At 70.0% G+C, this 19,228-nt stretch overlaps 1 protein-coding gene across 2 annotated transcripts; it reads left to right on the top strand.

Moving 5' to 3' along the window:
- The first annotated feature begins 190 nt into the window (after positions 1-190).
- Positions 191-14,867, top strand: LOC146764861 (signal-induced proliferation-associated protein 1-like). Of its 2 annotated transcripts, none has more exons than XR_014950575.1 (16): positions 191-315; positions 1,358-2,458; positions 2,701-2,822; positions 3,464-3,649; positions 4,993-5,167; positions 6,120-6,223; positions 6,968-7,125; positions 7,745-8,495; positions 9,631-9,902; positions 10,595-10,849; positions 11,738-11,807; positions 12,190-12,277; positions 12,940-13,012; positions 13,513-13,570; positions 13,696-13,768; positions 14,574-14,641. XR_014950575.1 is itself a non-coding variant. In XM_085563895.1 (16 exons), the coding sequence occupies exons 2-16, from the start codon at positions 1,759-1,761 to the stop codon at positions 14,751-14,753; spliced, it is 3,276 nt and encodes a 1,091-aa protein (XP_085420021.1). In that variant the 5' UTR covers positions 191-315; positions 1,358-1,758; the 3' UTR covers positions 14,754-14,867. The 2 variants fall into 2 exon arrangements, 1 of the variants encoding a protein (XP_085420021.1); XM_085563895.1 differs by having other exon boundaries at positions 12,929-13,012; positions 14,574-14,867.
- Positions 14,868-19,228: the final 4,361 nt, after the last annotated feature.

Here is a 19,228-nt window from a genome sequence, read left to right as displayed (position 1 = left end):
CTCAGAGCGCGATGTGGGGGGGGGGGGTCACACAAACACCTGACCCCCGAATTGAGGAGGGGGCGCGGGGGCGTTTTGGGGTCCCGGGGGCCGTGGGACCCCCCCGGGCCCCCCCCCCCGCGCTGGGAGGAAGCGGCAGAAGGGAAGGGCGGGGGCGGGGGGGGCGCGGCCGCCGGAGCCGCCGCAGCCGCTCGGAACGGGGGGTCCGGCACGGCTGGGACCCCCCCCCACCCCCCCGCGGACCGCCGGGACCCCCCCCCGGGTGGGGGTGACACCCCCCAGACCCCCCCCGGGACGGGGACAGGGACAGGATAGGTACGAACTGGCGGGGGGGAGGGGGGTGTGTGTATGGGGGGGGGTCCCATGGGAAGGGTCTCACCCCCCCCTGGGGGTGGGGGGCGTGACTCGAGGGTCTCTTGTGACCCCAACCCCAAAATTTTGTCCCCACCCCCCCAGCTGACCCCCCCGACCCCCGTGCCCCCCCCCCGGCCTTTCCCCAGGGCCGCCGCTTTTCATTGGGGGGGGGTCCCCCAGGGGATTTGGGGACCTGCAGGTACCCCCCCACCCCTCCCGCCCCCCTCCCCAAATTCCTGCCCACCCTGAGCCACCTGTACCTGGGGGGGGGGGGGTCACCCATCCTGCCCCCCACCCCGCATTAACGGGGTGTAAAGAGATGGGGAGGGGGCTGGGGGGTGCAGGAGGACCGGGGGGATTTTGGGGGGGGGGGCGGACGCCGCTTCCTTTTTGGGGGGGCCGGAGGCCGCGTCCCGCAGCCGGAGAAGGGAAGTTGGGGGGGGGGGGCCGGACGCCCGAGTTCACGCCGGGGGCAAGGTCAGGAGCGGGGGCTCGGCGGGGTGGGGGGATTTGGGGAGGGGGTCTCTGCAGGTGATGGGGACCCCCGGGTGGTGGGGGTCAGTGCGGGGGGGCTTTGGGGAGCTCCTGGGGGGCAGCATTTTGGGGGCCGTCGGCTGCCGACACTTCCTGGATGGCAGGAAACCGCTGGCGGCGGCGCGTCCGGGCCCCCCCCAAACATCCCCCGGGCCCGCGGCTTCCCCCGGAGCCCCCCAGAGACCCCCAGAGACCCCCAGAGACCCCCGCACCCCCGCGGGCAGCCTGGGACAGCGCTGTCCAGGCCGGGAGCCAGGCCAAGGAGGCAGCCGCGTGTCCTGGGGGGGGGTCCCAGCACCCCCATTGCGCCCCCCAACCCCCCCAGCACCGTTTTGGGGTCCGCGCGGGGGGGGGGGGCGCAGGTGGGGAGGGGTCTTGGGGTGTGTGGGGATGGAGGGACGGACACGGAGGGACGGAGGGACACGGAGGGGTGAGGAGCCCCCCCCCCGACCCCCGTGTCCCTCCCCAGGTGTCAGCGGCGCCCCCTCCCCAGCGACCGCCGGCCGGAGCCCCCCGGGTCCCCCCATTGAGAGGAGCGGAGAGGGGCGCGTGGGAAAAGGGGCGGGGCCTCCCGCACGCGGGAATTCGCGCGCAGCCAATCGCGGCGCGGGGCCCGTTCCCACGTTCCCATTGATAAATCTCTGCCTGCGGGATCCCCGTTACAACCGGGGCGGGGGGGGGGCGCCCGGGAGGGCGGAGACCCCCTGGGGGGGGACCCTGAGGGTCTCTTGGGGTTCCCTGAGGATCCGGGGGGGTCCTGGGGAGTCCCTGGGGGTCCCGAAGGGTCTCAAAGAAGTCCTCGGGGGTCTCAGGGAGTGATTGAGGGGTGTTAGGGATTCTCGGTTTGGTTTTTTTTTGGGGGGGGGGGCCATGCAGTCCGATGACCTCTTCCTCCGCAAAATGCGGAGCCCCTTGTCCCGGCCGCCCCCCTCCGTGGCGGCTGCGGGGGTCCCCTCTCCGCCCCCCTCCCCGGGGGGAGCCGCCCCCCCCCGGCAGCGCAGCAGCAGCGAGGCGGCCCTGGGGAGACCCCCGGAGGACGGGGGGGGGTCCCCGGCGGGGGTGTCCCTCCGCAGCCGCACCCAAAGCCACGAGGAGGCGGCGGGGGGGGGCAGCCCCACGTCCCCCCGCTTCCGCGACCCTCTGCTGCTGCTGGGGCTGGCGGAGGGCGGGGGGGACCCCGACTTCTTCCCCCGCCCTCCCTGGAGCCCCCTCCTCGCCCATTACGACGTTCAGAGCATCCTCTTCGATCCCACCGAGCCCCCCCCGGGCCCCCCCGGCCTGATCTCGGGGGCTTCGGCCGCTCACCTGGAGCCCGAGGAGCCCCCCGGGTCCCCCCGCGGCGCCCCCGACCCCGAGGCGCTGGTGCTGAGCTGCCCCCGCTTCTGCTGCGAGACCGGCGGCGAGCAGGAGCCGGGGCTGGGGTCGCCCCGGGGCCCCCCCGGGCCGGGGCAGCTCCCGAACGCGGCGGTGGCGGTGCTGGAGGAGCCCCCGGCGGGGGCGCGACCCCCGCACCCCATCGAGCACAGCGATGAGGGCGCTGAGTATTACCGCAAGTACTTCTACGGGAAAGGTGAGCGGGGGGGCGGGGAGGGGGGAAAATGGGGGTCGGGGGGCGCGGGAGGGGGGCACCCAACTGATATCCCAAGGGACAGGTGGGGAGGGGGCGTTTTGTGAGGGTCCCGACCCCGCCTGACCCTCCCAGAGCCGGAGGTGAGAGCGCCCAGAGCTGGGGGGGCTGGGGGGGGTTTGGGGAGGGGTCTGGGGGGGCCGTGGGGGTCCAGACCCCCTCCAATCCGACCCCCCCTCCCCAAGAGCACCACAACCTGCTGGGCGAGGACCCCCGGCTGGGGCCCGTGGCCGTGTCCCTGCGGCGGGAGGAGAAGGAGGGGGCGCGGCCGCAGGTGCTGCACAGGATCATCCTGCGCACCTGCCAGGTGAGCGGGGCTGGGGGGCAGGAACCGGGGGGGGCTGGAACCTGGGGGGCAGGAACCTGGGGGGGGCAGGAACCTGGGGGGGGCTGGAACCTGGGGGGGGCTGGAATCTGGGCAGGGGGCTGGAACCTTGGGGGGGGCTGGAATCTGGGGGGGGCTGGAATCTGGGGGGCTGGAATCTGGGGGGCTGGAACCTGGGCAGGGGGCTGGAACCTGGGGGGGGCTGGAATCTGGGGGGGGCTGGAATCTGGGGGGTAGGAATCTGGGGGGCTGGAACCTGGGGGGGGCTGGAATCTTTGGGGGGGGGCTGGAATCTGGGCAGGGGTCAGGAACCTGGGGGGGGTCTGGAACCTGGGGGGGGCAGGAATCTTTGGGGTGGGGCAGGAACCTCCTGGGGAGGGGGCTGGAACCTCGGGGGGGTGCAGGAACCTCCTGGGGAGGGGGCTGGAACCTCGGGGGGGTGCAGGAACCTCCTGGGGAGGGGGCAATCAGGGGGTTGGGGGTCCTGCGATGGGGGGGAGCCTCAGGGGTCGGCGGGGCTGGGAGAGACGAAACTAGAGAAAAGCCCCCCAAGGACCCCCCACCCCCGTCCCCCCCAGCGGGCGGCTCGGGGCGTGGGGGTCCCATGGGTGCCCCCTCCCCAGCTGCGGGCGCTGCGGGGGTCGGTGCTGGAGGAGGCGCTGCCCCCCGGCTGCCGCCCCCCCGGGGCACGGGCGGCGCCCCCCCGGAAGCTGCTGGAGCTGCTGCTGCCCGGGCTGGCGCTCGGGGGGCTGCGCCTCGCCCCCGGCCCCGCCGTGCAGGAGACCCTCCTCAAGCTGGACGAGCAGGGGGTGAGGCCCCGGAGCGGGCATCGGGATTGGGATGGGATCCACGGGAGCCGTGGGATCCGTGGGATTGGGATGGGATCCACGGGAGCCGCGGGATCCGTGGGATCCGTGGGATTGGGATGGGGTCCACGGGAGCCGTGGGATCCGTGGGATTGGGATGGGATGGGATGGGATGGGATGGGATGGGATGGGATGGGATGGGATGGGATGGGATGGGATGGGATCCACGGGAGCCGTGGGAACAGTGGGATGGGATCCGTGGGATTGGGATGGGATCTATGGGATCTGTGGGATGGGATGGGATCCATGGGATCCGTGGGATCCATGGATTGGGATGGGATCCATGGGATCAGTTGGATCTGTGGGATGAGATGGGATCCACAGGATCAGTGGGATCCATGGGATTGGATCCATGGGATTGGGATGGGATCCATGGGATCCATGGGAGCAGTGGGATAAGCGGGATGGGATCCATGGGATCAGTGGGATCCATAGGATCAATGGGTTGGGATCCATGGGATGGGATGGGATAGAATACTGGGATAATGGGATACTGGGATCCGGGGGTGGGGTGGGATCCTGGGATCGATGGGATCCCCCAGGTGAGCCGGCAGCGCAAGGTGGGCGTGCTGTACTGCCGGGTGGGGCGGGATCCCGGGATCAATGGGATCCAGGGGTGGGGCGGGATCGATGGGATCGATGGGATCGATGGGATCCAGGGGTGGGGCGGGATCGATGGGATCAATGGGATCAATGGGATCAATGGGATCCAGGGGTGGGGCGGGATCGATGGGATCGATGGGATCGACAGGATCCCCCAGGTGAGCCGGCAGCGCAAGGTGGGGGTGCTGTACTGCCGGGCGGGGCAGGATCCCGGGATCGATGGGATCGATGGGATCGATGGGATCCAGGGGTGGGGCGGGATCGATGGGATCGATGGGATCGATGGGATCCAGGGGTGGGGCGGGATCGATGGGATCAATGGGATCCAGGGGTGGGGCAGGATCCTGGGATCGATGGGATCGATGGGATCCAGGGGTGGGGCGGGATCGATGGGATCGATGGGATCGATGGGATACAGGGGTGGGGCAGGATCGATGGGATCGATGGGATCCAGGGGCGGGGCGGGATCGATGGGATCGATGGGATCCCGGGATCGATGGGATCCCCCAGGTGAGCCGGCAGCGCAAGGTGGGGGTGCTGTACTGCCGGGCGGGGCAGGATCCCGGGATCGATGGGATCGATGGGATCGATGGGATCGATGGGATCCAGGGGTGGGGCGGGATCGATGGGATCGATGGGATCGATGGGATCCCGGGATCGATGGGATCGATGGGATCCCCCAGGTGAGCCGGCAGCGCAAGGTGGGCGTGCTGTACTGCCGGGCGGGGCAGGGCTCCGAGGAGGAGATGTACAACAACGAGCGGCCCGGGCCCGCCTTCGAGCAGTTCCTGGCGCTGCTCGGCACCCGCGTCCGCCTGCGCGGCTTCGGCGGATACCGGGCACAGCTGGACACGCGCAGTGAGCGCGGGAGCGGGGCACGGGGCACCGGGGGGATACCGGGGGGATACCGGGACACGGGGCACGGGGCACGGGGCACCGGGACACCGGGAAACCGGGACACCGGGACACGGGGCACGGGACACGGGACACGGGACACGGGGCACGGGACACCAAGACATGGGGCACCGGGGGGATACTGGGACACCGGGACACGGGGCACCGGGGGGATACCGGGACACGGGGCACGGGACACGGGACACGGGACACGGGGCACGGGACACGGGACACCAAGACATGGGGCACCGGGGGGATACCGGGACACGGGCACGGGGCACGGGGCACCGGGGGACACCGGGAAACCGGGACACCGGGGCACGGGGCACCGGGGGGATACCGGGGGGATACCGGGAAACCGGGACACGGGGCACGGGACACCGGGACACGGGGCACGGGGCAGCAGGGGGATACCGGGACACCGGGACACGGGGCACCGGGGGGATACCGGGACACGGGGCACGGGACACGGGGCACCGGGACACCGGGACACGGGGCACCGGGACATGGGACACGGGACACGGGGCACCGGGGGGATACCGGGAAACCGGGACACGGGACACCGAGGGGATGCCGGGAAACCGGGACACCGAGACACCGAGACATGGGGGGACACCGGGACAGCGGGGCACGGGGATATGGGAGGATACCGGGACATGGGGGGACACCGGAGCACCGGGACATGGGGGACACCGGGACATGAGAGGGCACCGGGACACCGGAACATGGGGGACAACGGGACACGGGGGGGACACCAGGATATGGGGGGACATGGGGGGGCAGGGGATGAGAAACGTGAATGGGGGGACGTGGGAAGCGCAGGAGGGACATGGGGGACACGGGGGGGGGACGTGGGGGGCACGGGGACACTGGGGGGGTCCCTGTTGGGCGGGGGGCTCAGGCCGTGCCCCCCCAGCCGACTCCACGGGCACGCACTCGCTGTACACCACGTACCACGGCTACGAGGTGATGTTCCACGTCAGCACCATGCTGCCCTTCACCCCCCGCAACCCCCAGCAGGTACCGGGGGGGGTCCCGGGGGGGTCCCGGGGTCGTGGGAGGCTCACAGAGGGGGATGGGGTCCGTAGGGGTCCCCCCAGTGCTGCTCTTCACCCCCAGCAGGAGCTCGGGGAGGTCGTGGGAGCTGGGGGTCCCTCTGGAGACCCCCCCCCCGTGATGGTTTGGGGGCTGTGATCCCCCTCTGGAGACCCCCCCGTGATGGTTTGGGAGCTCTGATCCCACTCTGGAGACTCCCCCGTGATGGTTTGGGGGCTGTGATCCCACTCTGACCCCCCCCCCGTGACAGTTTTGGGGTTCTGGACCCCCTCTGAACCCACCATGACAGTTTTGGGGTTCTGATCCCCCTCTGGAGACCCCCCCGTGATGGTTTGGGGACTCTGATCCCCCTCTGGAGACCCCCCCGTGATGGTTTGGGGGCTCTGATCCCCCTCTGGAGACCCCCCCCCGTGATGGTTTGGGGGCTCTGATCCCACTCTGAACCCCTCCATGACAATTTTGGTGCTCTGGACACCCCCGGCCAAATTTGGGGGCTCTAATCCCCCTCTGGAGACACCCCGATAATTCTGAGGGCTCTGATCCCCCTCTGAGGAACCCCGTGACATTTTTGGGGCTCTGGACCCCCCACCCCGGGCCAATTTTGGGGCCTCTGATCCTTCTCCGGAGACCCCCCCCGTGACAGTTTTGGGGCTCTGGACCCCTCCCGATAATTTTGGGGGCTCTGACCCCTCTGCCCCCCCCCCTCAGCTGCTGCGGAAGCGCCACATCGGCAACGACATCGTGACAATCGTGTTCCAGGAGCCGGGGGCGCGGCCCTTCTCCCCCCGCGCCCTCCGCAGCCACTTCCAGCACGTCTTCATCGTGGTGCGGGTGCACGAGCCCTGCACCCCCAAAACCTCCTACAGGTGGGCCGGGGGTCCCGGGGGCGTCTGGAGGGTCTCAAACACGGGGCGGGGGGTGACACGAGGGGTTCTGGGTGTCCCCGGGGGTCCCCGAGAGTCTCAAACACGGCGGGGGGGGCTCACACGAGGGGTTCTGGGGGTCCCCGAGGGTCTCAAATGGAGGTGGGGGGACTCACACGAGGGGTTCTGGGGGTCCCCGGGGGTCCCCGAGGGTCTCAAACAGGGGTGGGGAGGGTGACACGAGGAGTTCTGGGACTCTTGGGGTCTTCCCGGGCTTCTCTGGGGGTCTCAGCATTGCTAGGGGGGGTTCTCAGCATTCCCGGGGGGTCCTCCCCATTCCTGGGGGTTCTCAGCATTCCTGGGGGGGTCTCAGCATTCCTGGGGGGGGTCTCAGCATTCCCGGGGGGTCCTCCCCATTCCTGGGGTTCTCAGCATTCCCGGGGGGTCTCAGCATTCCTGGGGGGGTCTCAGCATTCCCGGGGGGTCCTCCCCAATCCTGGGGTTCTCAGCATTCCTGGGGGATCTCCCCCAACCCCGGGGGTGCCTCTGCTGCTTCCCATGAGCCTCGCACACATTTTGGGGGTCCCTTAACCCCCCCTTTCCCCCTCCCTCCCCGCCGCAGCGTGGCCGTGGTGCGGCCGGAGGACACCCCGCCGTTCGGGCCGGCTCTGGCGGAGGGGCAGCGCTTTTTGGGGGGCTCGGGGCTGCGCCCCTTCCTGCTGGCCAAGGCCATCAACGGCGAGAACGCGGCGGCGCGGGGGGGGCGCCTGGGGGCCATGGCGGCCCGGACCCGCCGCCAGTACCTGCAGGAGCTGCTGCGAGCCCACCCGGGGGGACCCCCGCTGCCCGCGCCCCCCCGGGGGCTCCCCACGCTCGGGGGGCTCCTCCGGGGGGGCTCCGCCTCGGGGGTACCCCCGCCGGGAGGGGCGGCGGCGGCGGCCGTGGTGGCGGGGGCGCTGGTTTGGGGGGCCCGAGCCGAGCTGGGGGGTCCCGGGGGGGGTCCCGGGGAGGGTCCCGGGGGGGGTCCCGGGCTGCCCTGCCTGCTCGGGGTCGCCGCCGAACGCCTCGTGGTGGTCGCCGCGCCCGCGGGGGCGGTCGCCGCCGATCGTTGCGATGGGGGGGCGGCGGTTGCCGCGGACTCGGCGAAACCCCCCCAAAATCAATGCCCCCACCCCGAGGGGACCCCCCAAAGCCCGGCGGAGCCCCCCGGGCCGGCGGGGCCGGGCGGGCGGACCCTGTTCAGCTGCGCCTGCCGCGACGTGCTGGGCTGGGGATTCTCCGAGGGGCGCCTGGAGATTTTCCACGGCGCGGGCGAGTGGCTCGGGCTGCGCCTGCCCCGCGGAGCCGCCCCGCAGGTGGTGGCCAGGCTGCAGGTGAGGCACTGGGAGGGACTGGGAGGGACTGGGAGGGGAATGGGAGGGACTGGGAGGGACTGGGAGGGGAATGGGGGGGACTGGGAGGGACTGGGAGGGACTGGGAAGGGAATGGGGGGGACTGGGAGGGACTGGGAGGGGATGGGAGGGACTGGGAGGGACTGGGAGGGGAATGGGGGGAACTGGGGGCGAATGGGAAGGGAATGGGGGGGACTGGGAAGGGAATGGGTGGGACTGGGAGGGGAATGGGGGGGACTGGGAGGAGAATGGGGGGACTGGGAGGGGAATGGGAAGGGAATGGGGGGGACTGGGAGGGGACTGGGGGGGACTGGGAGGGGAATGGGAGGGACTGGGAGGGGAATGGGAGGGGAATGGGGGGGACTGGGAGGGGGCTGGGGGAGAATGGGGGGGACTGGGAGCGGCCCCGGGGGGGTTTTGGGGGGGATTTGAGGGGGATTTCTCACTGTCCCTGATCCCTGACACGGGGGGCTCTGGGGGGTCTCCATGGGGTTCCCCATGGGGGTCTCTATGGGGGTCTCCATGGGTTTCTCAATGGGGTTCCCCATGGGGTTCTCCACGGGGGTCTCCGTGGGGGTCTCTATGGGGTTTCTCAATGGAGTTCCCCATCGGGGTCTCCATAGGGGTCTCTATGGGGTTCCCCATGGGGGTCTCTATGGGGTGTCTCAATGGGGGTCTCCATGGGGGTCTCTATGGGGTTTCTCAATGGGTGTCTCCATGGGGGTGTCCAAGGGGGTCTCCATGGGGTTCCCCATTAGGGTCTCTATGGGGTTCCCCATGGGGGTCTCCATGGGGGTCTCTATGGGGTTTCTCAATGGGTGTCTCCGTGGGGGTCTCCATGGGGTTCTCCATGGGGGTCTCCATAGGGGTCTCCATGCGGTTCCCCATGGGGTTTCTCAATGGGGGTCTCCATGGGGGTGTGCAAGGGGGTCTCCATAGGGGTCTCTATGGGGTTTCCCATGGGGTTCCCCATGGGGGTCTCCATGGGGGTCTCCATGCGGTTCCCCATGGGTGTCTCTATGGGGGTCTCCCTGGGGGTCTCCATGGGTTTCTCAATGGGTGTCTCCGTGGGGGTCTCCCTGGGGGTCTCCCCACCCCTCACCCTCTCCCCGCCCAGGCCGTGACCCGCGGCTGCGAGGCGCAGGAGCTGGCGCTGCCGCGGGGGGCCGGGGGTCGCCGCGGGTTCCGCGTGGACCCCTCGGGGGTGGTGACGGCCGTGACCCGCTTCTCGTTCGCCGAGACCGCGGGGCTGCGCCCGGGGGCGCGGCTGCTGCGCCTGGGCCGCCGCCCCCTGCCCCGCGGCGACCCCCGGCAGCTGCGGGCGCTGCTGCGGAGACCCTCGGGACCCCTGACCCTGCTGCCCCCCGACCGCGACGGGCGGCCCCGCCGGTCAGCGGGCTGGGGGGCTGGAGGGAATTTGGGGGGATCCGGAGGGGGTTGGGGGGGATCTGGAGGGGTTTGGGGGGAATGTGGGGGGCTTTGGGGGGGATTTAGAGGGAATTTGGGGGGATCCGGAGGGGTTTGGGGGGATCTGGAGGGAATTTGGGGGGATCTGGAGGGGTTTGGGGGGGAATTTGGGAGGGATTTAGAGGGAATTTGGGGGGTCTGGAAGGGTTTGGATTGGAATTGGGGGGGGATTTAGAGGGAATTCGGGAGGATCTGCAGGGGTTTGGGGGGATTTAGGGGGAATTTGGGGGTTCTGGAGGGGTTTGGGGGGGAATTTGTAAGGTCCAGAGGGGTTTGGGGGGGGGGGAGTGGGGGGAGAATTTGGGGAGGGGGGTCGGTGGGGGAGTAGGGGGAATTTGGAAGGGTTTGGGGGGAATTTGGGGAGGTTTGGGGGGGGTCGCGGGGAATTTGGGGAGGTTTGGGGGGGTCTGCAGGGGTTGGAGGGAATTTAGGGGGTCTGGGGTGGAGTAGGGGAAATTTGGGGGGTGCGGGAGGGTCTGGGGGGGGGGTGGTTGAACCTGGGGGGGAAATGGGGGGATCAGGAGGGGTTTGGGGGGGCGAAGGGGGCGCTGGGTGCGAGGGGGATTTGGGGGGACACAGGAGGGGTCCCCCCTGAGCGCCCGCCGCCCCCCCAGGAGTTTCTCGGAGCTCTACGCCCGCGCCCTGGAGCAGGGCCGGGGCTCGGGGGGCGACCCCGGGGACCCCCGCGGGGACATCGGCGACACCAGCAGCGACTCGGGGGGGGACAGCGACTCGGGGGAGGCCGGGGGGGACCCGCGGGGGCTGCCCCCCAAAACCCTGCGGCTGCTGCGGGCGCTGGATGAGGAGAGCACCCCCTTCCCCCCCTTCGCCCCCAGCCCCAAAATCCCCAGCGGGGGCAGCCCCAGCCCGTGAGTGAGCCCGGACACCCCCAGAGCTCCTGGGGAGCCCCAAAATGTCCCCGGGAACCCCCAAATATCCCCTGGAACCCCGAAATATCCCCTGGAACACCAAAATCTACCCAGGAACCCCAAAATATCCCCTGGAACACCCAAATCCCCCCTGGAACCCCGAAATATCCCCTGGAACCCCGAAATATCCCCGGGAACCCTCAAATTCCCCCTGGAACCCCGAAATATCCCCTGGAACACCAAAATCTACCCAGGAACCCCAAAATATCCTCTGGATCACCAAAACGCCCCCTGGAACCCCAAAATATCCCCTGGAACACCCAAATCTACCCAGGAACCCCAAAATATCCCCGGGAATCCCCCAAATCCCCCCTGGAACCCCCAAATCTCTTGGGGAACACCCAAATCCCCCCTGAGGAATCCCCAAATCTCCCCTGGAACCCCCAAATCTCTTGGGGAACACCCAAATCCCCCCTGAGGAATCGCCAAATCTCCCCTGGAACCCCCAAATCCTCCCAGAAATCCCCAAATCTCCCCCCTGGGGAACCCCTAAATCCCTCTGGGAGTCCCCAATTCCTACCAGGAACCCCCAAATCCCCCCGGGAACCCCCAAATCCCACCCGGGAACCCCCAAATCCCACCCGGGAACCCCAAAATCCCACCGGGAATCCCCAAATCCCACCCGGGAACCCCCAAATCCCCCGTGGGGAACCCCCAGATCCCCCCTGGGGAATCCCCAAATCCCACCCGGGAATCCCCAAATCCCCCCGGGAACCCCCAAATCCCACCCGGGAACCCCCAGATCCCACCCGGGAACCCCAAAATCCCCCCGGGAACCCCCAGATCCCACCCGGGAACCCCCAGAATTGTCACCCCCCGATGTCCCAGGTCCCCCCTGGCTGACCCCACTCCGGACCTGCTGCTGCCCCACCACAGCCCCGGCCCGGCCGGCGCCGCGGTGAGCGCCCCGTGTCCCCCGGTGTCCCCAATATCCCCAATGTCCCCCGGTGTCCCCAATGTCCCCAATGTCCCCTCCGTGTCCCCCCCCCGTGTCCCCAATGTCCCCTCTGTGTCCCCAAGTGTCCCCAGGTGTCCCCCAATGTCCCCCCAGTGCCCCACCCGTGTCCCCCATGTGTCCCCAGGTGTCCCCAAATGTCCCCCCAGTGCCCCCCCAATGTCCCCTCGGTGTCCCCCCCGTGTCCTTCCATCCCACTGTGTGTCCGTGTCCCCCCCGGTGTCCCCCCGGTGTCCCCCCCGTGTCCGTGTCCCCCCGGTGTCCCCGGTGTCCCCCCCGTGTCCGTGTCCCCCCGGTGTCCCCGCTGACCCCCCGGTGTCCCCAGGGTCCCCCCCCGGATCCCGGAGCTCCCGCGGCCCCCCCCGAGCCCGGCCCCGCCTCGGGCCCCTCGCTGCGACATTCCCTGGGCAGGCGTGAGTGTCACCGTGTCACCTGAGTGTCACCTGAGTGTCACCTGAGTGTCCCCCGTGTCACCTGAGTGTCACCGTGTCACCTGAGTGTCACCTGAGTGTCACCTGAGTGTCACCGTGTCCCCCGTGTCACCGTGTCCCCCGTGTCACCCGTGTCACCTGAGTGTCACCCGTGTCACCTGAGTGTCACCCGTGTCACCGTGTCACCTGAGTGTCACCTCTGTCACCCGTGTCACCTGAGTGTCACCGTGTCACCCGAGTGTCACCTGAGTGTCACCGTGTCACCCGTGTCACCCGTGTCACCTGAGTGTCACCCGTGTCACCGTGTCACCCGTGTCACCTGTGTCACCCCTGTGTCACCCCCTCCCTCCATCTTCCATCCCCTTGGGGTGTCCCCAAACCCCCTCAGATGTCCCCAAACCCCCTCAGATGTCCCCAGACCCCCTCGGGGTGTCCCCAAATCCCCCCAGCGCTGTCCCCAAACCCCCTCAGATGTCCCCAGACCACCTCAGGGTGTCCCCAAACCCTCTCAGATGTCCCCAGACCCTTCAGATGTCTCCAGATCACCTCAGGGTGTCCCCAAATCCCCCCAGCGCTGTCCCCAAACCCCCTCAGATGTCCCCAAATCCCCCCAGCGCTGTCCCCTCCCCCCAGGGGACCCCCAGGAGGAGGAGTGGGAGGTGATCGCCCGCCTGGCCACGGCCTGCAGCGGGCTCCTGGAGGCCATCGCCCGGGGGGGTGAGGGGGTTTGGGGGGTTTGGGGGGGATTTGGGGGCTTTGGGGGGGCTTTGGGGGGATTTGGGGAGATTTGGGGAGATTTGGGTGGGTTTTGGGGAAGTTTTGGGGGATTTGGGGGGGCTTTGGGGGGATTTTGGGGCTCCTGGAGGCCCTCGCCCGGGGGGGTGAGGGGATTTGGGGGGTTTGGGGGGGATTTGGGGGGGTCTGGGGGGGATTTGGGGGTCCTGGAGACCATCGCCCGCGGGGGTTCGGGGGGATCTGGGGGGGTTTTGGGTGGGATTTGAGGGTGATTTCGGGGGGCTTCGAAGGCGCTTGAAGGGATTTGGGGGAATTTGGGGGCTGGGAGGGGATTTGGGGGAATTTTGGGTGGGATTTGGAGGATTCGGGGCGGTTTTGCGGGATTGATCGGGGAGGGACTGGGGGGATCAAAGGGATTTAAAGGATTTTGGGGCTGGTGGGACCCCCTCATTCGAGACCCCCTCCCCAAATTCCCCCCCCAGGGCAGCAGCTCCGGGAGCTCCCCCAGCCCAGCCCGAGCCCGGCAGCGCCCGAGGATGAGTACGGAGGAGGGGGGAAGGGATTTGGGGGGTCTGGGGGGGATTTGGGGGGTCTGGGGGGGGTCTGGGGGATTTGGGGGGGTCTGGGGGGTCCCCATGAGGGTCCCAGCCCCGCCGCCCCCGCAGCTCCCAGCGGCTCTCGGAGAAGGTGGCGCAGCTGGAGGCGGCGCTGAGGCGGCTGCAGGAGGATCTGCAGGAGGTGGGGGGAACTGGGGGGAACTGGGAGGGACTGGGAGGGACTGGGAGGGAACTGGGAGGGACTGGGAGGGACTGGGGGGGACTGGGAGGGACTGGGAGGGACTGGGAGGGGACTGGGAGGGACTGGGAGGGGACTGGGAGGGACTGGGAGGGGACTGGGAGGGACTGGGAGGGGACTGAGGGGGACTGGGAGGGGACTGGGAGGGACTGGGAGGGACTGGGAAGGACTGGGAGGGAACTGGGAGGGACTGGGGGGGACTGGGAGGGAACTGGGAGAGGACTGGGGGGAACTGGGATGGACTGGGAGGGGACTGGGGGGGACTGGGAGGGACTGGGAGGGAACTGGGGGGGACTGGGAGGGACTGGGAGGGAACTGGGGGGGACTGGGAGGGACTGGGAGGGGACTGGGGGGAACTGGGAGGGACTGGGGGGAACTGGGCGTCTCTATGGGGTGAGGATGAATCTGAGGGGTCCCCGAGGGTCTCACGGGGGTCCCGGGGATCTCAAGGGGTCTCTGGGGGTCTCACGGGGGTCCCGGGGCTCTCCCGGGGGTCCCGAGGGTCTCAAGGGGGTCCCGGGGGTCTCTGTGGGTCTCTGGGGGTCCCGGGGGTGTCCCGGGGGTCTCACGGGGGTCCCGGGGGTGTCCCGGGGGTCTCACGGGGGTCCCGGGGGTCTCTGTGGGTCTCTGGGGGTCCCGGGGGTCTCACGGGGGTCTCTGTGGGTCTCTGTGGGTCTCACGGGGGTCCCGGGGGTCTCAGGGTGTCCCGGGGGTCTCACGGGGGTCCCGGGGGTCTCTGTGGGGGCAGGGTCACCAGGCGCAGCAGCAGCTCCGGGCTGAGCTGCGGCGGCTGCAGCAGGGCCAGGAGGACGCCGAGGAGCGGCTGAGCCGCGTCACGAGGCTGCTGCGACCCCCGGGACCCCCGGGACCCCCGGGACCCCCCCGGGGACCCCCTGAGCCTCCCCCGGGGACCCCCGGGACCCCCTGAGTCTCCCCCGGGACCCCCTGAGCCTCCCCCGGGACACCCTGAGCCCCACCCGGGACCCCCTGAGCCTCCCCCGGGACCCCCGGGACACCCTGAGCCCCCCCCGGGGACCCCCTGAGCCCCCCCCGGGACCCCCTGAGCCCCCCCGGGACCCCCTGAGCCCCCCCCGGGACCCCCGGAGCCCCCCCCGGGACCCCCTGAGCCTCCCCCGGGGACCCCCAACTGTGAAACTGAAGCTGTGACACCCCCCCCGTGTCCCCCCCCCCCAAAAGTGACACTGGAACCCCCCCGTGTCCCCCCAAAAGTGACACTGGAACCCCCCCGTGTCCCCCCACCCCAAAAGTGACACTGGAACCCCCCGCGGGGGCGGCGCCGGGACCCCCCCAGCAATAAAAACCCTGTGAGAGAGAGAGAGGCTGCTCCCAGTTCATCCCAGTGCTCCCAGTTCATCCCAGTGCTCCCAGTTCATCCCAGTGCTCCCAGTTCCTCCCAGTGCTCCCAGTCCCGGGGCTGTCCCGGGGAGTCTCCCATGGGCGGGACCCCAAATTTCCAGCCCCCCCTCCGCCCCCGGGGGCTCCTCCCCACGGGTGACACCCCGGGGGTGGCCCTGGGGACACTCGGGGACACTCGGAGACATTCCGGGGACGCTCCGGGGCCACTTCGGGACACTCGGGACACTCGGGGACACCTGAGGACACTCCAGGACACTCCAGGACACTCCAGGACACTCGGGGGACACTCGGGGGACACTTGGGGACACTCGAGGGACACTCGAGGGACACTCCAGGACACTCGGGGGACACTCGGGGACACTCCAGGGACACTCGGGGGACACTTGGGGACACTCGGGGACACTCGAGGATAGTCCAGGGACACTCGGGGACAACTGAAGACATTCCAGGGACACTCGGGGGACACTTGGGGACACTTGGGGACACTCGAGGGACATTTGGGGACACCTGAAGACACTCCAGGACACTCGAGGGACACTTGGGGACACTCGAGGACACTCGGGGACACTCCAGGACACTCCAGGACACTCCAGGGACACTTTGGGGACACTTTGGGGACACTTTGGGGACACTCCGGGCCATGGCGGGGCTGAAAACGGCCACGGGCGAGGAGATCGATGGATCCTTCGAGCTGCGCGTGGAGGTGGAGGAGGGACGGGACTGGGGACAGGAACGGGGACAGGAGTGGGGACAGGAGTGGGGACAGGGACAGGAATGGGGACAGGGACAGGGACAGGGACAGGAGTGGGGACAAGGACAGGAGTGGGGACAAGGACAGGAACGGGGACAGGGACAGGAACGGGGACAGGAACGGGGCCAGGGCCAGCCCCGCGTCCTCACCCTCTGTGTCACCGGGGACCTGCCCATCGCGGGGCTCGTGCGGCGCATCCTGGAAACGCTGGGTGAGTGACCACGAGTGACCACGAGTGACCACGAGTGACCATGGACTGACCATGGAGTGACCCACGGACTGACCCACGGACTGACCCATGGAGTGACCACGAGTGACCATGGACTGACCCACGGAGTGACCCACGGAGTGACCATGGACTGACCACGAGTGACCACGGACTGACCATGGACTGACCCATGGAGTGACCCACGGAGTGACCCATGGACTGACCACGAGTGACCACGGACTGACCCACGGACTGACCCACGGTCTGACCCACGGACTGACCCACGGAGTGACCCACCGAGTGACCCACGGACTGACCACGGACTGACCCACGGAGTGACCCATGGAGTGACCCACGGACTGACCCACGGACTGACCCACGGAGTGACCAACAGCTCTGCCCCATGGCCGGACCCCCGGCCAGCCCCCATCCCCCCCTCGGGACACTTTTTGGGGTTTTGGGGGGAGGGGAAATCCGGCCGGGGTGGGGGAGGGCTCCGCTCTTATCGGGGGGTCCCGGGCCCCCCCACTTCCCGCCCCCCCCGCTGATAAGGGCCCCGCGGGCTATAAATAGCTCCGGGAGCGCCCCTCCCCCCCCGAACCCCCGGATGTGGTTTGGGGGGCGGGGGGACCCCTGTGGCACCCCCAGAGCCCCCCCGGGACCCCAAAAACCTCCCCAGCCCCCCCAACCCCCAGAACCCCATTAAAGCCCCCCCCCCCAAACCCCCTTCCAGCCCCCCCGATGCACTTTGGGGACCCCCAGCCCCCATTGCAGCCCCCCCAAACCCTCCCAAACCCCATTCCAGCCCCCTAGACGCACTTTAGGGGTCCCCCAGCCCCCCCATACGCACTTTGGGGGTCCCCCAGTGCACTTTGGGGGGCCCCCACCCCCCCCAGTGCACTTTGGGTGTCCCCCAGTGCACTTTGGGGGTCCCCCAATGCACTTTGGGGGTCCCCCACCCCCCCCAATGCACTTTGGGGGTACCCCAGTGCACTTTGGGGGTCTCCCAATGCACTTTGGGGGTCCCCCACCCTCCCCGTGCACTTTTTGGGGGTCCCCCAGTGCACTTTTTGGGGGTCCCCCACCCCCCCAACGCACTTTAGGGGTCCCCCAGACGCACTTTGGGGGTCCCCCACCCCCCCAATGCACTTTGGGGGTCCCCCATTGCACTTTGGGGGTCCCCCACCCCCCCCAGTGCACGTTAGGAGTCCCCCACGCCCCCAGTGCACTTTGGGGGTCCCCCAGTGCACTTTGGGGGTCTCCCAATGCACTTTAGGGGTCCCCCACCCCCCCCAGCGCACTTTGGGGGTCCCCCACCCCCCCAGTGCACTTTTTGGGGGTCCCCCACCCCCCCCATTGCACTTTGGGGGTCCCCCATTGCACTTTGGGGGTCCCCCAGTGCACTTTGGGGGTCCCCCAGCCCCCCAGTGCACTTTTTGGGGGTCCCCCACCCCCCAGTGCACTTTGGGGGTCCCCCACCCCCCCCAATGTACTTTGGGGGTCCCCCAGCGCACTTTGGGGGTCCCCCACCCCCCAGACGCACTTTGGGGGTCCCCCAGCGCACTTTGGGGGTCTCCCAATGCACTTTGGGGGTCCCCCAATGCACTTTGGGGGTCCCCCACCCCCCCAATGCACTTTGGGGGTCCCCCATTGCACTTTGGGGGTCCCCCACCCCCCGTGCACCTTGGGGACCCCAGCCCCGTGCCCGCAGGGGACCCCCCGCGCTGGGCCGGCCACGCTCTCTGGTGGGCGCAGCGGCGGCGGTGGCTGCTGGGCCCCTCGGCCCCGCTGGACGCGCTGGGGGTCGGGGGGGGGTCCCGGCTGCGCTTCGCCCCCCGGCACCGCCCCCTGCGGCTGCGCCTGCCCCGGGCGGGGGTCCTCAGGCTGCGCCTCGACTTCGCCGCGACCCCCGGCCGGGCGGTGGCCGCGGTCTGCGCGCTGCTCGGTGGGTCTGGGGGCTTGCCGGGGGGGGCTGGGGGGGTTACTGGGGGGTCTGGGGGCTTTCCGGGGGGGGTATGGGGGGGTAACTGGGGGTCTGGGGGCTTCCCGGGGGGTCTGGGGGCTTCCCGAGGGGGTCTGGGGGGGTTACTGGGGGTCTGGGGGCTTCCCGAGGGATCTGGGGGGGGGTTACTGGGGGGTCTGGGGGCTTCCCGAGGGGTCTGGGGGTGTTACTGGGGGGGTCTTTGCGCTGCTCGGGGGGGTCTGGGGGGATAACTGGGGGTCTGGGGGGGTTACTGGGGGTCTGGGGGGGTTACTGGGGGGTCTGGGGGTTGCTCGGTGGGTCTGGGGGCTTCTCAGGGGGATCTGGGGGTGTTACTGGGGGGTCTGGGGGCCTCCCGAGGGGTCTGGGGGGGTTACTGGGGAGTCTGGGGGTGTTACTGGGGGGCTGGGGGCTTCCCGGGGGGGTCTGGGGGGGTTACTGGGGGTCTGGGGGGGTTACTGGGGGGTCTGGGGGGGTTACTGGGGGGCTGGGGGCTTCCCGGGGGGGTCTGGGGGGGTTACTGGGGGTCTGGGGGGGTTACTGGGGGGTCTGGGGGGGTTACTGGGGGGTCTGGGGGCTTCCCGGGGGGTTCTGGGGGCTGCTCGGGGGGGTCTGGGGGTGTTACTGGGGGGGTCTTTGCGCTGCTCGGGGGGGTCTGGGGGGGTAACTGGGGGTCTGGGGGGGGTTACTGGGGGGTCTGAGGGCTGCTCGGTGGGTCTGGGGGCTTCCCGGGGGGTCTGGGGGTGTTACTGGGGGGTCTGGGGGGGGTAACTGGGGGGTCTGGGGGTGTTACTGGGGGGTCTGGGGGGGTAACTGGGGGCTCTGGGGGTGTTACTGGGGGGTCTGGGTCTGCTCGGGGGGGTCTGGGGGTATCCCGGGGGGTCTGGGGCTGTCCCGGGGCTGTCCCGGGTGTGAATTGGGTCTGGGGGCGCCCCAGGGGTCTCCCACCCCGAGGAGCTGTCGCTGCTGCGGCCGGAGCGGGGGGCGGGGCGCGGCCCCCCCGCGCTGGACCTGACGCACCTGCGGGCCTGGGCAGGTGAGGGGGGGGCGGGCCGGGGTGGGCAGGGGTCCCTGGACCCCCCCCCG

This window comes from Lonchura striata, chromosome 31 (genome assembly GCF_050655825.1).
Source record: "Lonchura striata isolate lonStrDom1 chromosome 31, ASM5065582v1, whole genome shotgun sequence".
Taxonomy (NCBI): domain Eukaryota; kingdom Metazoa; phylum Chordata; class Aves; order Passeriformes; family Estrildidae; genus Lonchura; species Lonchura striata.
This window is presented reverse-complemented; position numbering and strand designations above follow the sequence as displayed.

Bases quoted from the DNA above. Each gene is read 5' to 3' on its own strand.
- LOC146764861 (XM_085563895.1), top strand. From the start codon at position 1,759: ATGCAGTCCGATGACCTCTTCCTCCGCAAAATGCGGAGCCCCTTGTCC. The intron at 8,496-9,630 runs GTGAGGCACTGG...CTCCCCGCCCAG, and splicing joins AGGTGGTGGCCAGGCTGCAG to GCCGTGACCCGCGGCTGCGA. The intron at 13,769-14,573 runs GTGGGGGGAACT...CTGTGGGGGCAG, and splicing joins TGCAGGAGGATCTGCAGGAG to GGTCACCAGGCGCAGCAGCA.